The 18,817-nt window shown below is 49.1% G+C and overlaps 1 protein-coding gene across 1 annotated transcript; it reads left to right on the forward strand.

The window, feature by feature from the left end:
* Nucleotides 1–12,890: 12,890 nt before the first annotated feature.
* Cbln2 (cerebellin 2 precursor) lies at nucleotides 12,891–18,064 on the forward strand. The gene is made up of 3 exons (XM_090353550.1): nucleotides 12,891–13,241; nucleotides 16,010–16,129; nucleotides 16,363–18,064. Exons 1-3 carry the CDS (start codon nucleotides 12,891–12,893, stop codon nucleotides 16,558–16,560), a joined length of 669 nt encoding a protein of 222 aa, XP_090209676.1. The 3' UTR covers nucleotides 16,561–18,064.
* Nucleotides 18,065–18,817: the final 753 nt, after the last annotated feature.

Raw genomic sequence — 18,817 nt, forward strand, 5'->3', positions numbered from 1 at the left:
GAGGGTGGGAGAGAGGGGAAGAAGTTGGAAGAAAAAGAAGGAGAGGGAATAGAAGAAGAAAATAAAGATTTATTAAACACATGGATTCATTTTTTTTTGCTTTAAGGATCTAAAATGATGTGCTTTAAATAATCATACAAAAATTCAATCATTGATTATTCTGTTATAAATATCATCTTTCATTTGTTCTCTGGCCTAAAATTAATTCGTTATATTGTCTGTAACATGAATACATGAATGAGGAGAACTTGTTAATATCTGGGGAATTTTACTTGGTTTAAAGAAATGTTTCTATTTTTAATAGTTTGTCTTCATGAAAATATATAGTATTAAAATATAGCAATATATTTTATAACATGTGTGTATCACATGCATACTATTATTATGTCTATCTTCTATTTGAATAACACAGACATATGCAACAATACACACATAACAATTGATGTAAATACATGTTAAAACTCACACTGATGTAAACTGTTTGAGTCCATGCATGCAGAACACGGAAAAGGACAGGGATGGTACATGTTTTCCACAGGACAGGTCAGGTTTGGCAGGACAGTGGTCTCTAGGCCCTGCCTACTCTGTCTGTAGTCAGCTAGCAAGCAGAGGGAGCACAGGGGAGTTTTTGGCCAATAACTCATCACTGGAAAACCCTGTCCCACAGAAAACTTGATTCAAAACAAGGCTTATTCCATTTCTCCCCATAATTGTGGGGTCATTGTAACCATGATATGAAGGCAGTGGAATCCTCCATCGTATGTTCAAACAGCAGGCAACTTGACCATGGAGGACAACCCCTCTCTGAGTGTGATTGTGTACCTTATCAGATAGAAGCCAGGTGGGCGCTGTCTGCGACAGGCCTGCCTTTGAACGCAGGAGGAGATGCTATATCTCAGCAGTCATATTGCTAGGTATAGGCAAGCACATATGCAAAGACCTGTTCACTTATAAACCAGGCCTTTGTTAAGTCCTTTCGTGAATAGCATTTGAAACAGTAAGCAAAGAGACCAGGACTTGAACTGGCTCCTCTGCCCGTGCCCTGCCCATGAACCACCCAAACATTCAACAGGGAGAGCAAGACGGCACCATTATCTCCATGGAGAAAAGGATGAGAATGATAGATATTTGATCAATGCATATATAAAATATTAACAAATGCCACAGGGAGAAGGGTGCCTTGGACTGGCCACAAAATCAAGGGGCTTTGTGTCTTTCTTTTAGCTGCCTTTCAATGCACTTTGTTGATTTCTGCAAGTCTAATAGACTGCATTTCAAGAAGGCTTTTTATCTCCAATGCCATATGAAGTGCCCTTTAGAAGTCTAAACAAAAATAGTGTCATCTGTGTCTGTGTATCACTGAGCTTTGCAGTATCCTCAAAAAAAAAAAAGTCAGATGGCTGCCGTTCTGACTGCAGGCTGGAGGCCGGGTATGAAAGAGCTTTCTCCAGATCTTTCAAACACACGTCAGGCCCTATTGATCAAAACAGTTTCTCTCATTGTCTTTCAGGTCATCTTCTGCTGAGATTACCGATGAAGGATTTTTCTTTAATTTAGGTAATCGAAAATGAATTGTATTTTGTAGAATGTTGATAAAAAGCAACAACCTGATTAAGACTCTCAAAACCAAAATGGCACACGCTGAGAGTGGAGTCCATACTGATGCCAGCTGAACCTCACAGCAATACAGGAACATTGTCATTTTCCCTACAGACAGGGAACTTGCTTACTGCCAAGGGAAGGCAGTTGGTGACTTACTGATGATGATGATACATACAGCTTGGAAAATATCAAATGAATTGCTGGATAGAGATCCAGGCCTAAGAGAATAAGTGGGGGTGGTGGGCTCAGATTATAGATTACATTCCTAGGGATATGTTTACACTTCCCATACATAAACTTGACGATAATGCCCTGAAAATTGTGTAGGGCTGCTAATGAAGCTAATTTTTTTTTAGTCCTATGGTGTTATTGGGTTGTATGTTTTTGTACAAATCTATTCTTTAGGAATGAATTTGACTTGTCACCTCACGAAACCACATTGCCACAATGCAAGGATAGAGGTGTCATACAATACTCTGCTGGAACAAGAGGCAAATGCCACGAGTGTTCTCCAAAGATATCCTTTACAGATTCTTCGGAAGGAGTCACGGAGCTTGAGCTACCTGCTAACCTGGCAATTAGTTTATTACAATAACAGAACAAAAACTGAATCCAGCAACAGGAAGAGCGCCTGGGGCAGGAGGAAGAGAGAGCAGACAGAGGCAGAACTCTCCACTGGACTGACTTGGCCTGTATTGATGACTTCTGGCAACATCATATGATAGCATCCACGGGGATTGCCCACCAGGGACCAGGTTTCTGAGAAGGTCACACTCCTGGGTCATCTCCATATGTCCAACCTTAGTCTCCGTGCTTCAGAATCCACACCACAAATCAAAGAATCACATAGATTTCTGTGAGGGTCAATTTTGTGATATTATTTCATTATTGCTCTAGTATTTTACTTTCCAGGTAGCATCTCTCTGTGTGTCCCCAGCTGGCCTCCGCTTTCTGAGTGCCAAGAGTACCAACGTCCTTTTGATAGTGTCTGAAGTAGTAGTGTGTGTGGGGGGGGCAGAGTGGTGGCACTGGTGAAGGAATGTGAACACAATCAAAGCTCTTCATGTATGTGTGTGAACATGGAACAGGGAAGCTTGGGAGAGGGGAGGGAGAGAGAGGGAGGGATGTGGAAGGGATCACTCTGGTCAAGGTATGTCATCATCTGCACAGACAAACATGTCACAATGAAAACCCCTGCACACTGCTTGATGCTGATGAGAAACATGGAAGAACCATTTCCCTTGTCTTGCAACTGACAGGGATGCTCCGAGCAGGTCCCAAGTCCCTTTGCCCTGAGACATACTCCATGTAAGAACTTTGGTGTGCGTGTGCTCAGTCTCGAGGAGCTGTCACCTGTTTGTTCTTCACAGGTTCCAACTCCTGTTCTTACTCACTAAATTCATTGAGTTCGTTTTAGGAGAAAAAATCAGTTTTAAAAATCAAATTAAAACTTTAAAAAATGTTCTTGTCATATTTTTTCTTTCTGCCAGCCTGGGCTTGAGCTCAGGGCTTGAGCACTGTCCTTGGACTTTCTCAAGGTTAGAGCTCTACCCCTTGAGCCTCAGCACCACTTCTGGCTTTTTTCTATGTATGTGGTGCCGAGGAATCGAACCCGGGTGTTCATGCATGCTAGGCAAGTGCTTTAACCACTAGGCCAAACTCCCTGCCCCTCTTGTCATATTTTTAATTTGTTTATATTACAAACAATGATAAGTCCTACACTACTAATATTGTAGGTTAAAAAAAAGATGATTTCCCCCCAAAACACTGAAATGTTGAAGGATAGAAAAAAACTATTTTCTTCTTCAATTACACGTGGGATATCTGTATAGGAAGGAAGCAAACATGTTCAGTTTACACGGGAGTGACCTAAAAGCACATATATCTGTATATCATTTGGTTCTGTTGATTTGCAGATCCTCACTCACTCCAGCCGGAGTTTTCCTCTCGGCCCTTATGATTCTGTACCTTCACGACCCACTCAGAAGCCACCTATCCATAGTTTTCTGTAAATAGGTTTAATTTTCACATTTCTTCAACACAGTTCGGTGAATCACCTTGAGTTATCTTTAGTCCCAGAACCAGTGATTTCCCTGGCAAAGTTTTCCTTGCTCCCAATCACAACATCGTACTTACCACATCTACCCAGAAATGGAGACAGAAAAGAACTATTTTATACTCAGTGGTCACTGCCTCTCCTTTCGCCTTTCCTCCCACAGTTGAGAGCCCTTCAAAGCAGATATCAAGACCCTTGTTGTGGGAAGTGACAGGGATCAAACCCAGACCCTAGGCAAGTGCTCCAGCACTAAGCTGCCCCGGACAGCTTTCTTTCTATTCTCAATCGATTCATAGACTGATTAGCAGAGTCGCTTTGCGGACATTGACTCGCCCATGGAGCGCTGACAATAATCTTCTCAAATTCAGAACGTCAGGTCTGATATTTTCCCTGCTGCGGAACTGGATTAGTCTTCCTAAAAGTTTGTTTTATTTTCTTCTTCATTTGCTCCATAGAGGCCCTATCAATCACAATTCCCAGCGGATGAGACTCTATCAAAGAATAGATGAGATAAATTGTTCCAGTGAGCTCAGGCTGTGGTACAGTGTAATATTCCAGCTCAGGCCCTGAGCTCAAGCCCAGGACTGGCAAAAAAAAAAAAAAAGAATGGGACATGTTCAACAACCATAACGAGCAGTGTTTGTTTGGTTTTCCTAGACTGAAAGTGGGTATCTGGTATCCGGTGTTTTCTCTCTCCTCCTTCAGCTTTTCCAGGAAAGGCATGTGCCCTTCCAGCAGCCAGCTCCCCATCCGCCTTCAGATATTTGCACAGGGACTGAGTGGAAGCTAGCGGACAGAAGGTGCCTTTCTTACTGGGCTTTGCTTCTCTCTTACTTTGAGGAAGGGGACCTGGCGGTGAGTGAGGCACTGTTGCTGTCATTCTGGGTTTTGCTGGCATTTTGCTTACAGTCTAGAGAGATTTGACTCATTCTTTTGTCAGGGAGATTTTTGTTCCGGAATTTTTTTGATATTTTTCCAATATTTGGTGACCTATTTGGGCTCCAAAGGATATGATATTAATCGTCTGATGTAATATGCTCCCATGAGAATGACTACTTGGCATGTACCACTGCACAAACATTTTAAATGGACAAGTAATAATTATATGTGTTTTATAGAATATGGGCCAGTGTTGTGATGACATGAGATTAATGTGGAATAATCAAATCTGTTTAATTAACATCAATACACCATTTCTAAGGGGGTAATTCTAGTTTCTAAGACTTAATTCCAATACTTGAAGCTTGCATAGAAAGGAAACAATGTCCCCAGATAAAGAAACCTAAGAAATAATTTTCAAACTCTTCTGTTATCTGCTTTATTGTTTGTGCTTTGGACGAAATCCAGAAACCTAGTAACAGAAGTGTTTGTTTTGCTTGCAAATATTCATTTTTATCACTTCCTTCTGAGAAGCGCCTAGGTTAATCAGTCAGAATAAATTTCAAATTTTATTATATATTTTAAATTGCTTGCTTTGATCACAATCAAATCTAAACAAGAATCGGACAATGAAAACAACAAATGCTAATAGTCCTATTATTTCCTTCCCTTTGACATGACTAGTCATGTTTCACTCTGAGGATTATCTAGAATAAATTATAGAAGAGATTATATGATTAGTCATTAATTCCCTCCCTTTGGGATTGAGAGCCTGGAGCGGTGACACTAGTTCTTCATTATGGGAATATGCACTCTCTGCTAATGGAGTGCAGATGCTCAGACTCAGGAGCCCATGGGAAGGACAGGCAGAGGGCCGCACAGGGAACCTGGCAATTGTCCTTACTTACGTGGGGTACCAGCCAAATGATTTGAGTTCCTCTCCTTTCAGACTTCATGACATGCATCAAAACTGACCACGAATTTCTGTCAATTTATTGCCTTTGTTTCCAACTTTCTAGCCTTAGAAAACAGCCTGTCATCACTCCATTCCAAAGCTAAATCCCAAACTCTGTGCTGCACTAAACAGTTCGTGGGTGTCACCTACCGCCACGCATCTAACAAGTGGCACAGCAATCATCTTTGCTGACATTACCCAAGTGTAAAAGGGTTATCTGATTTTTAGGTCAAAGTGAGATAGGTCTATTAGCTTATTTTAATGAAACAGGTGGATAGGTATATATCACAGTCCCATGGTGGCGGCCGGTGTTCTATTGCCGTGGGTACATGACAGGAGTACAACAGCGTAAAAGGTGGAGACGTTTGTTTGAGCGCATGGCTGGCTCACCGTTTCAGAATCTTGGCTCGCAGTTGCTTGGAGCTTTGCCTCAGAGAGGCAGATCACCAAGCCAGGAAGCACACAGCAGAAGATGGGGAACAAAGAAGACGGGAAAGTCTGAGGTGCCAATGTCCTCTTCAAGTCCCACCTCCAGTATCTCCATTTCCTTCCGCTTTGTCTACTTTGCAAAAACTTTCACCATCTGTTAATTGTGCAACAGGATGTTGACCTAATCCTTAACACAGGGATTGTGGGGATTGTAACATGTAAACCATAACTCTATCTAAGTCTATGTATGCATAAGTATGTATGTATGTGCATGAGAACATATGAATGAATGTATGTATGCATCTATCTGTCTATCTCTCATCTATCACCTATCTGCAAACTACTAATTTGCTTGATTTTACTGGAAAGGAGAATGTGAGCACTGTTTGTTGTTCCTCTATTTTGAGAGTCCCATTTTTATTTTTCCAGTATGAAGAGGGCTAGCATTTATAATACAGAAATGGCTGAATTACACAAGAGAGTAATATGGTTACCTCTTGAAAATGAATACAGGTATTAGCTGTCTGTATGATCAGTTACTTTAAACTCCTTTTTTTAATTAAAAGTGTTTACTCCTTTGATGACATATTAATGTGCACTGAAGTTCAGAAAGCACAAAACTGCTCAGGCCAAAGAGGAACAAAATGGTAAGGAATGTAGGAAGTAGACACTAAGTTCATCAAAAAGAAATAATGTGTAGCAAATAACACCCAAAGGCCTGATTCATAGAGTTGCATAATCATGGAATCACAACCAAGAAAACTGTCCGCTAGACTTCTACTTCGTTCCAGGATTTGGACAAGATCTGGACAATTTATTTCTTTAATGAAATATTAAATTACATAGAAAATGTGGGGTTTACATGCAGAGTTATATTCACATAATTTCATGGTATGTACAAAATGGGAAACCTCAGCATGTGATACTACCAATAACCAACAATAATCTATGACACATCTCCCTCACCTATGATTATTTGATAAAATTGATCGGTCCAACTTGTTTTGTGAAAATATTAATTCTTTTTTTTTGTGGGTCATGAGGCTTGAATTCGGCCTGGGCCCTGTCCCTGAGCTCTTCAGCTCAAGGCTACCACCCTACCCTTGAGCCAAGTCCCACTTCCCGTTTTCTAGAGGTTAATTAGAGAGAGGAGCCTAAGGTCTTTTTGTGCCCGGGCTGGCTTTGAATTTAGATCCTCAGATCTCACACTCCTGGTAGGTAGGATTACAGGCATGAGCCACCGTGCCCAGAAAAATATTAATTCTTTAATGAGGATGTATGTTTGGAAGGCATGTGTAGAGGAAGATCAGATTTGTGTAGCTCTCCATCTTCAGCCACTTTGGTAATTACAATGCAGTTCAGTAATTGGTATCCCATGCATATCAGACAAGATTAAGACTGTTCAGAAATAGGAAATCAACCTAAAACAATTTCCCACTGGATGCCAGTTCTCCAGCTTTACCTCAGTATCTGATGTCAAGGCTAAAGAAATATACTTCTATAAGCCAAAAAATACAGTAACAACATAGAAATACCTTTAGTCTACTTCTACTGGGGTGGGTTAATTTTTAAAGCAATTTCAATTTCTGGTTTACTTTTAGTCTTAAATGATTTTATTCTCCAGGCACCTTTGAAAGTATGATACTAGCTCTAGTTGTATGGTTTGGGGAAATGCAGAGGAAACTTAAGAGTTGACTGTAAGATCTCAGATCTCAGAGAAAGCACTGTAATTAAAACTCCTGAGTAACAGGTGATCCCAACTCTGTCCACTGGACCCAGAGATAGTTATGTTTACAGTCTCAGTATGCCTCCAAATTGAAAGGCTAATGCTGCTAGTCTCACCTTCAGAAAAACCCACTTTCCATCTCAGTGCAAGAAACATACTAGAATCACATAGTTAATACTGAAGGAGCACCAAGGTCAACTAATTAATTTGCAAATATATGTCTCCCTGTAGATAAATATATTATGCTGGATGTGTTGGAAAATAGCTAAACAAAGGCAGTGTGGTACTTGTATGCAACTTGTGGGTACATATATATAATCTTCCCGTGGAAGGCAATATAAGCACAATAAAGAAGCACAAATAATATGAATGTTAAGAATATAACCATATATTATTCTAGGGAATTGAATACACACATAAGATTTCCAAAGTTATTGGAAGAATGCTTCCTGGGATGTAAAGCAATTTGCGTTACAATATTTCCCATAAGGCATGCTTTTTATTTTAGTATTTTTGAAAGTGATATAAACATATTTCTAGTTGCTTAGGACTCAGAGTCTAGGAAACTTAATCTGCCTATCACTTTAGTAATGAAAGAGCTTGTCTTTTGTTATCCAAGGCCCAACTTCAGAACATCTACAGAAAGATGTCATATCTGAAACCTGACTCCCACGTCTCTAAGTGAGCTTTTGGGTCAGTCAACTCTGAACCTTCTGCATTTTTATTCTTTGAGTTCTTCTTACATCCCTATATGGTTAAAGCTTTCTTGGAAGAAATGATAGTTCTCGAATTGGATAGATTAACAATTTAGCAACAGTTCATGCTTATTGGAAACCACAAGGCTCTTGAAGGGAAATCGATATTTACTCTTGTCGATTACCATAAGAAATTGGTGCAATGGTTTCTCAAACACAGCTCCAGTCAGTCTTCTGAGGGGTGAAGTTTGTCACACACGAGGTTGATTTGGACATCAATTCTTTTGCCTTCTGAACATTTTGGCAGTGAGTAAGGAAAGCTCTAGAATATTTTGATCTTACAATGAGAAGAGCATTTGCGTTGTATTTGCATACTGGCTTTCTATTTCTGCCACTTCTTGGCAGATCCAAACAGGAATCTCACAGTCTTCTTTACCACTGCTCTCAGAAGCAGTGATACCCTTAAACTCAGAGGGCCACTAACTCTATTGAAAACAAAATACATTTTCTATCCTTGCAATGTAGGCAGCCATCTGCCTACACATAATTAAACTGAATCTGATCCTGATTCTAGCTACTCATTAAAATCTTTTCTTGGTTATCCTCTATTTGTTTGGCCCAAACTCTACTCAGTTGTGTACAAACAAACAATGTCGTATATAGGATTCTAATACACGCCTGACATAATGTTTCCTGAAATCATAAATCTGTTGGTGTCTGTGAAATCGCATGCCTGAAAGGCCGCTTGGCAAACCTGCAAAAATGGAGGACCAGAGAAGATGTCAGCCCTGAGCAGCGCCTTACTGGTGGAAGTCTTTCCAGCTGTTCTCCAGGTGTCGCCTGATGTCCTCGTTGGAGCACGAGGTCTGCACGGGAGCTACTCCAGAGCTGCCCGATGTCCAATTGTGCCAGCAGGAAGGAGGTGGACCGGGAGCACTTCACCCTGCAGATTCCCTGGAGGGGAAGGCTGGCCTCCCCCTTCCTGTGGAGCAGGGGCATCAGCACAGGGGGTCTGTGTCCAGTTCGAGGATGGGCATTTGTCTAGCTGGCTGCTTCTCCCAGTGACGGGAAGCTGGGCTTTCCCTTCGAGACCGGGTCATTTGTCGAATGTGTTTGCTCCCCACTCTCGTTTCTGTGCGGTGGATGATCATATTTCTCTTAAACACTTACGACTAGTATAAAATGGCTTTTACCGTGGCAGACGCAGGGCTCCCCAGGGCCGGCCGGCTCTTCTTAGCTTGGCCCATCAGGCTGCTCTCTGGCACGGGTACTCCAGCTACCACAAAGAGCCTGGAGATCAAGGGCCCCACAGACATGAAATAATGTTGTCTCTGCTTCCAAATGTCTTCAGAACACGCAGCAGAAAAAAAAATATGGCTCTGGTTGAGATCCAGGAGAAGACCAAGTTTGATTTACTTGATGTTGGGTTAAAACTCCTCAATCTCTAGTGTACCTGCAAGTACCTCACCCTGAAATGGTGACAAATCTGCAGGTCCTGAACACAGGACCACTCCAGCATCCCAGCCACCTCAGGCCTCCGCCCCTCCCTCACCTGCACTGCATGCATTAAATCACATGGTATCATTAGAAATACCCACAATTACCTATGTATCAACCAAACATTGTCTCAGAGAGTTGAAGCAAAATGCTAACATCTCTGATGAGTCATTTTGCAGTTTATAAATGCAATGAATTATGGCACGGCACCCCATAAAGCCATGCAATTAAATGAATCATTTTTAATTTATAAAAGAGCTGTCAACTGCCCACTCTTCATGCCTTCCTTTTTCATGGAGTCCCATGGTCCTGAAGGACTAACTTCTGGGACTGACAAACAACAGAACCATCTTAAAATATCGCGTTTCAGGAAAGCAAAACGTCTACAGCAAAAATGTCTACAGGCCTGTTCATCTCCCATCTGCTTAAAGATTGCTCCAACACCGTTGCTTGTAATCATTAAACAATCACAACCATGACACTTTCATGTGAATATTTATTAGAGAACATGATAATGCTACTTATCTATCACTGTCCATAAGACTTCTCGGGAAAAGTTCTTCACTGATCCTGTTCTTAGTATGAAAGCAGGTTTTAGATAAACAGGAAGGGTGAATTTTATATGCACTCAGTAGATGTGACCATTCGAAGGTGTCAACCAGCAAGGAAAATGTGAAGAATACAAGTTATGTAGGTAATGTTGCGCAATGAATTACTAGTGTATATAAAATACATGCCAATAAAGTTGGAATCGGTTCACTTCTACGGTCATTTATTACTCACTGGATAAGCCAGGACCTTGACTGGTCCTTCAACCCTAGGGACAGACAGACACCGAAACCCTGGATCATGGAATAAAGGTGACTTCTGGGGAGCAGACAGGTGCGGGTGCAGGCTCGGTGGACGCGGGCAGGGTGAGGGCTCTGGAGTTCTCTCCGCGGGAGACTCCGCGTCCCTCCCGACGCGCGCCAGGCCGCGGGCACCGCCGGGGAGGCGCAGGGCAGCGCCGGGCCAGCGGCCTCCAGCTCTGGGTACGCGGGGAGCCCAACTGTCCGCACCCCTGCGCGGGCTCCGAGGCCCCGGAGGAGGAGGGTGGGGGGCGGGGTGCACGGAGGAGCCCGAAACTCCCAGCGGCTGCTTGCAGGAGCCTCCGCGGGCCGCGGTAGGTTCCCCTCGGATCCGCCTAGCCGAACATGGCTGCGCGTGCTGAGCCGTGAAGGCTCCGGAGACAGAACGCGCGCTTGACCCGCGCTCCGGGCGGGGACCCGGGCTGCCACGCCCAGCGCCGCCCGCGGGGTGCCCAGGGTGCCCGCCCGAGGGGAGCGCGCCGGGCTCCGGCCGCCGCACGGCGCTGCAGGGAGCCGGGGTCCGGGGAGGCGGGGAGCGAAGGCCGGGAGCGCGGCCCGCCCAGCCCGCCCAGCCCGCCCGGGGACGTCCCCGCCCGCCGCTCCGCCCGCAGCCGGCGCAGGGCGCGCCCCGGCCCCTAGGTGGCGCCGCGCGCCCGTGCCTGCCCGCCTGCCCGCGCGCCGGGCGCCGCTCACAGCCGCAGCCCGGAGCCGGCCCCGGAGCTACCGAGCGGCGCCGCGCGCTCCGCCAGCCGCCGCTGCCCGGGCGCCGACGCGGAAGCGCGGGCGTGGAGGCGGCTCCCCCAGCCCTGCCCGAGCCCGGCGTCCGCGGAACGGGAGAGCCCGAGGCTCCGGGCGCTCCGCCAAGCGTGGTCTCTCGGGTGGGATCGCGCTCTCGCTCCGTCCATTTTCCCCTCCGCGTCCTCCCCGCACGATGAGCGCCGCTCGCTTCCCCGAGGAGACGCGGAGGGGATTTGGAAAAGAAGACGCGGCCGGCGCTTCCGAGGGTGCGCGGGTTTGGAGCGGCATCTAGGCGGATCCCCCGGGGCCGCCCGCGGGGCGTTGGGTGAGCGCGGGGCCGGCGCGGGGCGGGCGGCGGGGCCCGGGGCGCGCGCGGTGCCCATGGAGGTCGGCTGCGCCGCGGGCGCGCGGGGTGCGGGAGCCCGGGGGGACCCCGAGGGAGCGGCTGGGCGCGGGGCGCGGGGCCGGGCGCGGGGATCGGCGGGGCGGGGCGGGGCGGCGCGGCTCCGGGCGCGCGGGCGGGGAGAGGGCCGCGCTCCGTCCCCCGCCGGCTCCCGCACGCCGCCGCCTTTCTCTCTGAGCAGAACAACTTGGTGGACGGCCGTGCTCGCTCGCCATGGAGGTTCTGGGTAAGCAAGCCCGACCCCGCGCTCAGGCTCGGTCCGTGGTTCATGGCTAGACTGCAGGGGGGACCGGCGGGAGCGGAGGGGCCGGAGTCGGGGGGAGGTGGGGTGAGAGGGGTTCGCAGATCTCGGGAAGGCCGGGGTGTTGGATGAGAAACAACTTGTGCGCACGCCCGCGGGAAGACTCCGTCCCGGCCGGCGGGGGTGGCGAGGGCTGGCGGCGAAGGGCGGCCGAGCGCTGCTCGTTTCGGGCGGAGCTCGAGGCTGCCCGGGGATCGGGGGCGTCTGGGGTCCGCGCCCGCGGGGCCCCGCGGTGGGGAGGGAGCGCGCGAGGCCGGCTCCCGTCCGGGGGTCGTGACTCTGGGGTGTGCGCGGGAAGGGGGGGGCTCACGAGACGGATGATTGCCTAAAAACACCCGTCCCGGGGCGGGGGCGAGCGGGGCGGCGAGGGCGGGTGCGGGGCGGGCGGCCCGGAGCCGCCGAGAATCACCATTTGCTCTCCGTCCCCATCGACTGTGGCGGGCGGGGCGGCGTCCCGGACGGCGACCGAGCCGGGGCCGAGGGTTGGCGGCTAGCCGGGGGCCCCCAGCCCCGTGCGCCGCCCGGAGCGCGGGGCTTCCCTGGGCCCTTCCCCGGGCACCGCGGCCCCTGCCCGCCCGATGCCCGGCGTCTGGCCCCGGCCTGAGGGTCCGGGCTCTGTGCTCCGCGCCCACAGGTCCGCTGGCCCGGTCCTCCTGAGAAGCCCCGGCCTCGACCGTCCGAGCGCGGGCCCAGGCCAGCAGCAACTCCGGCCCCCGCCGGTCCCCGCGCCCCCGCGGCGCTCCTGCCATCGCGCAGCCCAGATGCGGGCTCGGGGCCCGGGGCCCCGCGGGTGCTGGTCGACCATGCCCGGGCGCCGGGGGGCGCTGCGCGACCCGGCCGACGGCTGCCTGGGGGCGGCGCTGGCCCTGCTGCTGCTGCTGCTGCCCGCCGGCTGCCCGGTGCGGGCGCAGAACGACACGGAGCCCATCGTGCTGGAGGGCAAGTGCCTGGTGGTGTGCGACTCCAGCCCGTCGGCCGACGGCGCCGTCACCTCGTCCCTGGGCATCTCCGTGCGCTCGGGCAGCGCCAAGGTAGCCTTCTCCGCCACGCGGAGCACCAACCACGAGCCGTCGGAGATGAGCAACCGCACCATGACCATCTACTTCGACCAGGTCAGCGGCGCCCGCGGGCGGGCACGGGGCACGGGGACGCGCGGGGAGTGCGCGGGGGGCCTCCGGGGGCCTCTGGGGTCTCCGGGCACAGTGCACCCAGGCGGGCGTCCGCCCTTCCTCCCCAGGCACGGTAGCCTGTGTCAACCCTCATGTCACCCAGGGCCCCCCAAGCTCTCCCAGCTTCCTAAGACCTCTTAGAATCCCGGGGCCAAGCCCTCCAGAGGCACCATGGCACGGGTCGTGACCCCTGGGGCCCTGCTGGGCGGTTGTGACCAGATCAAGGCCCCTCGAGTTCACGAGGGGAGCCCACCGCAGCCCTCCTCCACCAGTGCTCTGGAAAGAGGTGTCTAGTGCTCGGCTTCCCCGCTGGGCTGGGAAGAGGAGGTTTATTTTCAAGAAAAGTGAGTGGGGATGGTTACACACTCACATGCACGTGAGCGGGCACGCGCGCGCGCGCGCACACACACACACACACACCAAAAAATGATGTGCAAGTGCACAGCTGGCAAAGCAAATGAAAGGCGTGCAATGCACACAACCCATTACTTAGAGAGTATCCATAAGGAATCCGGCTGCATAGGTAAGAAAATAAGCAGCAATTACTTCAGTGTTCCAAACCACTTAACTTCTGCACCAGTGGCAGCGTGTTTAGGTCTTCCCCACGCTTTTTTCTGGATGATGGATGCTCAGAGTTAAAGGCCACGATCTTGTTTGTGCATGACCTTTATTTTTTTTAAAAAAAGTTTCCTTTCCACCTTCTCCCTAAAACAAACTGAAAATGTTGTGGTGGCTTTTAGACTTCAGACAGTCAACCAACAGATCTTTTTGGCAGTACACTTGCTTTAAAAAAATTATTTAATAGCATTCTGGGTGGTCACTGTCTGTCTCTTCACCAGGTACAGACCGACATAAGACAGACTGACATTCTGCAATGCCTGGCCCTAGGCAGGCTCAGTTTTTATCAGTGTTAATGATCACCCATCTATGGGCTTTTTGTTGGGGGGGGGATTCCTGCCATATGTTTTTATTTACAAGACGGAAAGCAATCCATTCACTTCCAGATAATGGGATACTAGTGAAATGGGCATCTAGGAAATGAAGCCTATTAATAAATTCATTTTGAGATGATACAGTTACATCATTCAACAGTCTTATCAGTTCCTCCCTTCTTCACAGGCACCGTTTGGGTGGGTACCCAGCAAACCCTGGCTCAGGGCACTGCTGGTGGTGGTGGATTCTGACGTGAAGGTTGAGCTGGGGAGGAGGAGCTGGGCAGTGCCTGGTCCCCTGAGGGAGTCACTCGGGCTGTTTTCCAGGCCCTTCCTCTGTAGCCAGTTCTGGACTTAGCCATCTCCAGAATGGAACATGGAGCATCCTTAGCTAAGGGGAGGCGAGGACACTGACCTGAATTGGGGGGCGGGGAGGAGGCTTTATGCTTGTTTGGAGCACATCGAGCGGGGCCTTTGGGAGACTGAGAACCTGCAGAGGAGGTGCTCTGTCGTTAGCAATGGAGCAGTGTGTGTGAGAGACACTGCCTGGCATCGGGCTGCTGCCTTGCTCCCTGCACAGTGGTGGTGCTGGCAGACACTGTCTGCACACCCTGCCCCATACATGCAGGCACATCACACACACACACACACGCACACACACACACCTGGGCCAACTGTGTGTACTGACAGCATACCCCCACTGCTTCCGGGAGCTGCACGGCATCCATCTATCACGAGTGGAAGAGGCCACACCAGAAGGCATTATTTCCTGATCACATGACAAGATCTGGAAGGCAAGAAATTGATGTTGGTGTTGACTCTTTCTTTCCAAGAACCCGAGCAGGCCGTTTTTAAATGTTAATTGTGGGGTGATGTGTGTGTGTGAAGAACAGGAAGCAAAACCCCACAAGATAGCCAGGTTCTGTTGTCAACAACAACCCGAAGGAAAGCAGGACCTCTGGGGGCCTGGCTGCTCTGCCAGCTCTGCTCCTAACACTGGAGTTCTTATCCCCCTTACGTTTGTAATTACCCAGGTCATGTGGTCTGTCAGGTGGGTAATTCTGTCATTAATCTCACAGACTCGGAACTCCCTTCCTTTGAGCTCAGGGTGTCCAGGCCAGCATTTCAGTCTTATTTACTCAGGAGGAGTTGCAGGACACCCTTGCTTAGCCAAGGGAGGAAACACATTCTCTGAGGAGCCTGAGCAGAAGCAGAAGCAGAAGCAGCCACACTAATTTACAAAGTCCTTCCTCTCCACATCCGTCACAGAGCTCCTACTTGTGCTCTGAGGGCATGGGACAGAGCAGAAGAGCTCACAGAGTGCTCTCCTGGGCGGGTCTCACAGACGTGACCTTGTCGCCTTGGCCTTCTGCTCCCTTGGCTTTTCTGTCTCCGTTTGGCAAGGACCTTGTTCGTTAAACAGTGCATTCTGTTGCCAGCCCTGGGACCACAGTCCCCAGAAACAGGCTGGATTTACAGTTCATCTTCTGACTTTACTGTCAGGCCCCCTCCCTCACCAGCTTTGCTCCTCAATACAGAACATTCCCATCCACTTTGTGAGTGCATAAATAAAATATTCGCTGAGATCTTTACTCATTAGAATCCCTTACGATCCCCGTGGGGTGTGTCGGAGCTTGTGGTTTAACCCGGGTCATGGCAGAGCTGGTGTGAGGCTCTGGGCTCTCATAAAGGGTCTGGTGTTAAGCTGGTAGTTGTGGGAGCAGGGCTGGGTTGAGGCTGGGCCCAGATGTCAGCTCTGTCTCTCCTCCTCTCTTTCAGGTTTTAGTAAACATTGGCAACCATTTTGACCTTGCCTCCAGCATATTCGTAGCCCCTCGCAAAGGGATCTATAGCTTCAGTTTCCACGTGGTCAAAGTGTATAACAGACAAACCATCCAGGTGGGTCGCTCGCTGGGAGACCCGGGTAAGGGTGGCCTCTAGCTGAAGGTCCTGTTCACTTGGTTGGAGAGACCAAGGCACCGTTGAGCTGAGCTCTGAGCCTGCCGGCTGTCAGCCCTTCAGCGTGGGCTCCTGGAGGGGGAGGCAGGAGTTGGAGGACAGGAGGTAGGCCTGCCAGGCGGTGGGGGGCTGCGGGTGGTCGGCTGAGCTTCCACTTCTGCCTGCCTTTGTAGGTCAGTTTGATGCAGAATGGCTACCCAGTAATCTCGGCGTTTGCCGGGGACCAGGACGTGACCAGGGAGGCCGCCAGCAATGGCGTGCTGCTGCTCATGGAGAGAGAGGACAAGGTGCATCTCAAACTGGAGCGGGGCAACCTGATGGGGGGCTGGAAGTACTCCACCTTCTCGGGCTTCCTGGTGTTCCCGCTATAGACACGGCTCCCCCCAACCGGGAATGCTGCAGTCCCCACCCAGGAAGTGGCATTTCCTCCGTGGCTCCCCGAACTTGACGCAAAGGACACCTCCTTGGTCGCCTCCAGTCAGACGGTGGCAGTAGAAGGAAATCCTTCCGAGCTTTGAATCTTCTTTTTGAATATGGACACTTCCTTGGGAACCTGGCCTCTGATTTGTTCTAGACGACAAGGTCTTAAAGGATAAATGGGACGACCCATTTGAGCAATTTGTACCTGTGATTGTAAAGTCAATATGGGATTCTTCTTATCCCTTCTCTTGTCTGTACGTTGTTGTTTCTCTGTCCTGAGGGCAGAGTGCTGTCCACCCCACCCCCAGGATAGGAAGCAGGTTCTTCTGGTCAGGGCTCAGAGCAAGACAGCCCTGGCCGTGTATTCTCTGTGTGTGTGTGTGCGTGTGTGTGTGTGTGTGCGCGCGCGCGCTTAAGAACCAAGAGCGGCTTCACGTCCATCTGTGTTGTCCCCTGGGTGGACAGGGAGGAGGGGCGGGGGCGGGGCTTTGTGAACCTGTCAACAAGTGCTTTATCCACAGAAGCAAAGTTTGCACGATTGGACTGCGACTTTTTGTTTTTGTATTGTTTGTGGTTTTCTTTTCTCCAGAAGCTTCACTTTTCTTACCAGGCTTGGCTCTCCTTGCTCTCTCCCACTTTGAGTTTTCATGCTGGGAGGGGAAAGTGAAAAATGTCTGTGGAGTTCACGGATGAGATCAAAGGAAATAGAATACAAACCTGCACACTTGGTTCCTGGTGGGAACACACCACACAGAGCAACGACCTGTCTCTTACAGTTACCAACAGCCAAGGGACCATGTTTGCTGTTGCTGCTGCTGCTGTGCTGCTGCTGCTGCTTCCTGAAGTTCTCTGAGGCGCACCTTTAGAATTTGCAACCTGGATTTTGCTTTATTTTTGTAATTTATACTCTGGGATCCTTTAAGAACCTGGCATTTCTGGGAGGGCCTGAACCCGATAAGTTGTGTGGAGCTGTAATAACCAAATCCTGTTAACACCTGTCCACCGAGAGAGTCTCCCGTGTGTTTCATTTTTCCTGGATCCAGCTCTGGAAACCTGCCCAGCGGTCAGGTGCTGTGGAGAGAGAGAGCATCCGCCCCTCTTCCTCAGATCTTCTTTCTGCCTGCCAAGGACAGGGATGTGTTGACACTCTCTCAAATGCACCTGGCTGGAAGTCACCCGGAAGTCACCAGCACCAAAGGTACTGGCTGCTGCCACCAACCCAGGAGTGGTTTTACAAATCTTGTCTGATTGGCACCTGGCACAGCAGTGTTTCAGGAGGCAGCTGAGGGTTGTTGGGTGCAGGATTTGTGTGCCAAGGAAATGTCACTAATCCCAAAGCAATCAAAGAGACCTCAAACCGGCTGTTAATTTGTCCTTTGTGTAACAGTGTAACCAAAATATTGATGATAAAACTCCTAATTTAAGATTCCGAATAAATGGGTTTGATGTCTGGCTTGCTTTGGTCCCTCTACACTGTCTCCCGAACATGAGGAAGTAAAATCCAAGTAGCAAAGGCATGAGGATACTGTGTTGCCTTACAAAGGACACAGACAGGCAGACAGACAGACAGACACTATGTGTGCAGAGGCAGCTGTAAGTCTGGATGGAGTTGACCCAAGTAGAAGTCACCGGTTGATACTTCAGTGTTTTCTGGAGGGCATGCCTAAGACAGCCTTTGGGTTTTATGGGTAGGTGGTTCACTTTTATCATGTATTGTATTTGGTGTGATATAAACATGACCTAACATTGCAATCAGTGATGAGTGATGTAAAAAGAAAAGAAAAAGCCACCAGCATTTGAGGGCACTCGACCTCTGTGTGAAGATGGAGAAGTCCTGGATTTCGTTTTCAATTAGCAAATGTGGTGGGGAGTGGCTATAAATAAGAAAAATCTATCGTTTGATTAAATTCCTCTGTCCTCCAGTGAACACCAGAGTAGGGTGAAAAATTTAATTGAAATTCAAATACTATTGTTTGGTGAGGGTGAAAATAATGTCAACCAGAAAGGCTTCTAGGAAGTCTGTGTCTGTGATTACAAGAGACTTTTAAACCTGAACATCATTTATGAATGCTGGCAACATAAGCAGCAAGGAGCCGAAGTGTTTCTCCTGTTTATATGAATCTTCTTTTCCTTACATACTTTACGCCCAATTTAACTCAAACAGGAAACCTCACGAAAGGGAAGCATTGTACTTCAGAAGGATTTCTG

Source organism: Megascapheus bottae, chromosome 19, assembly GCF_031878675.1.
Source record: "Megascapheus bottae isolate mThoBot1 chromosome 19, mThoBot2.hap1, whole genome shotgun sequence".
In the NCBI taxonomy this organism is placed as follows: Eukaryota; Metazoa; Chordata; class Mammalia; order Rodentia; family Geomyidae; genus Megascapheus; species Megascapheus bottae.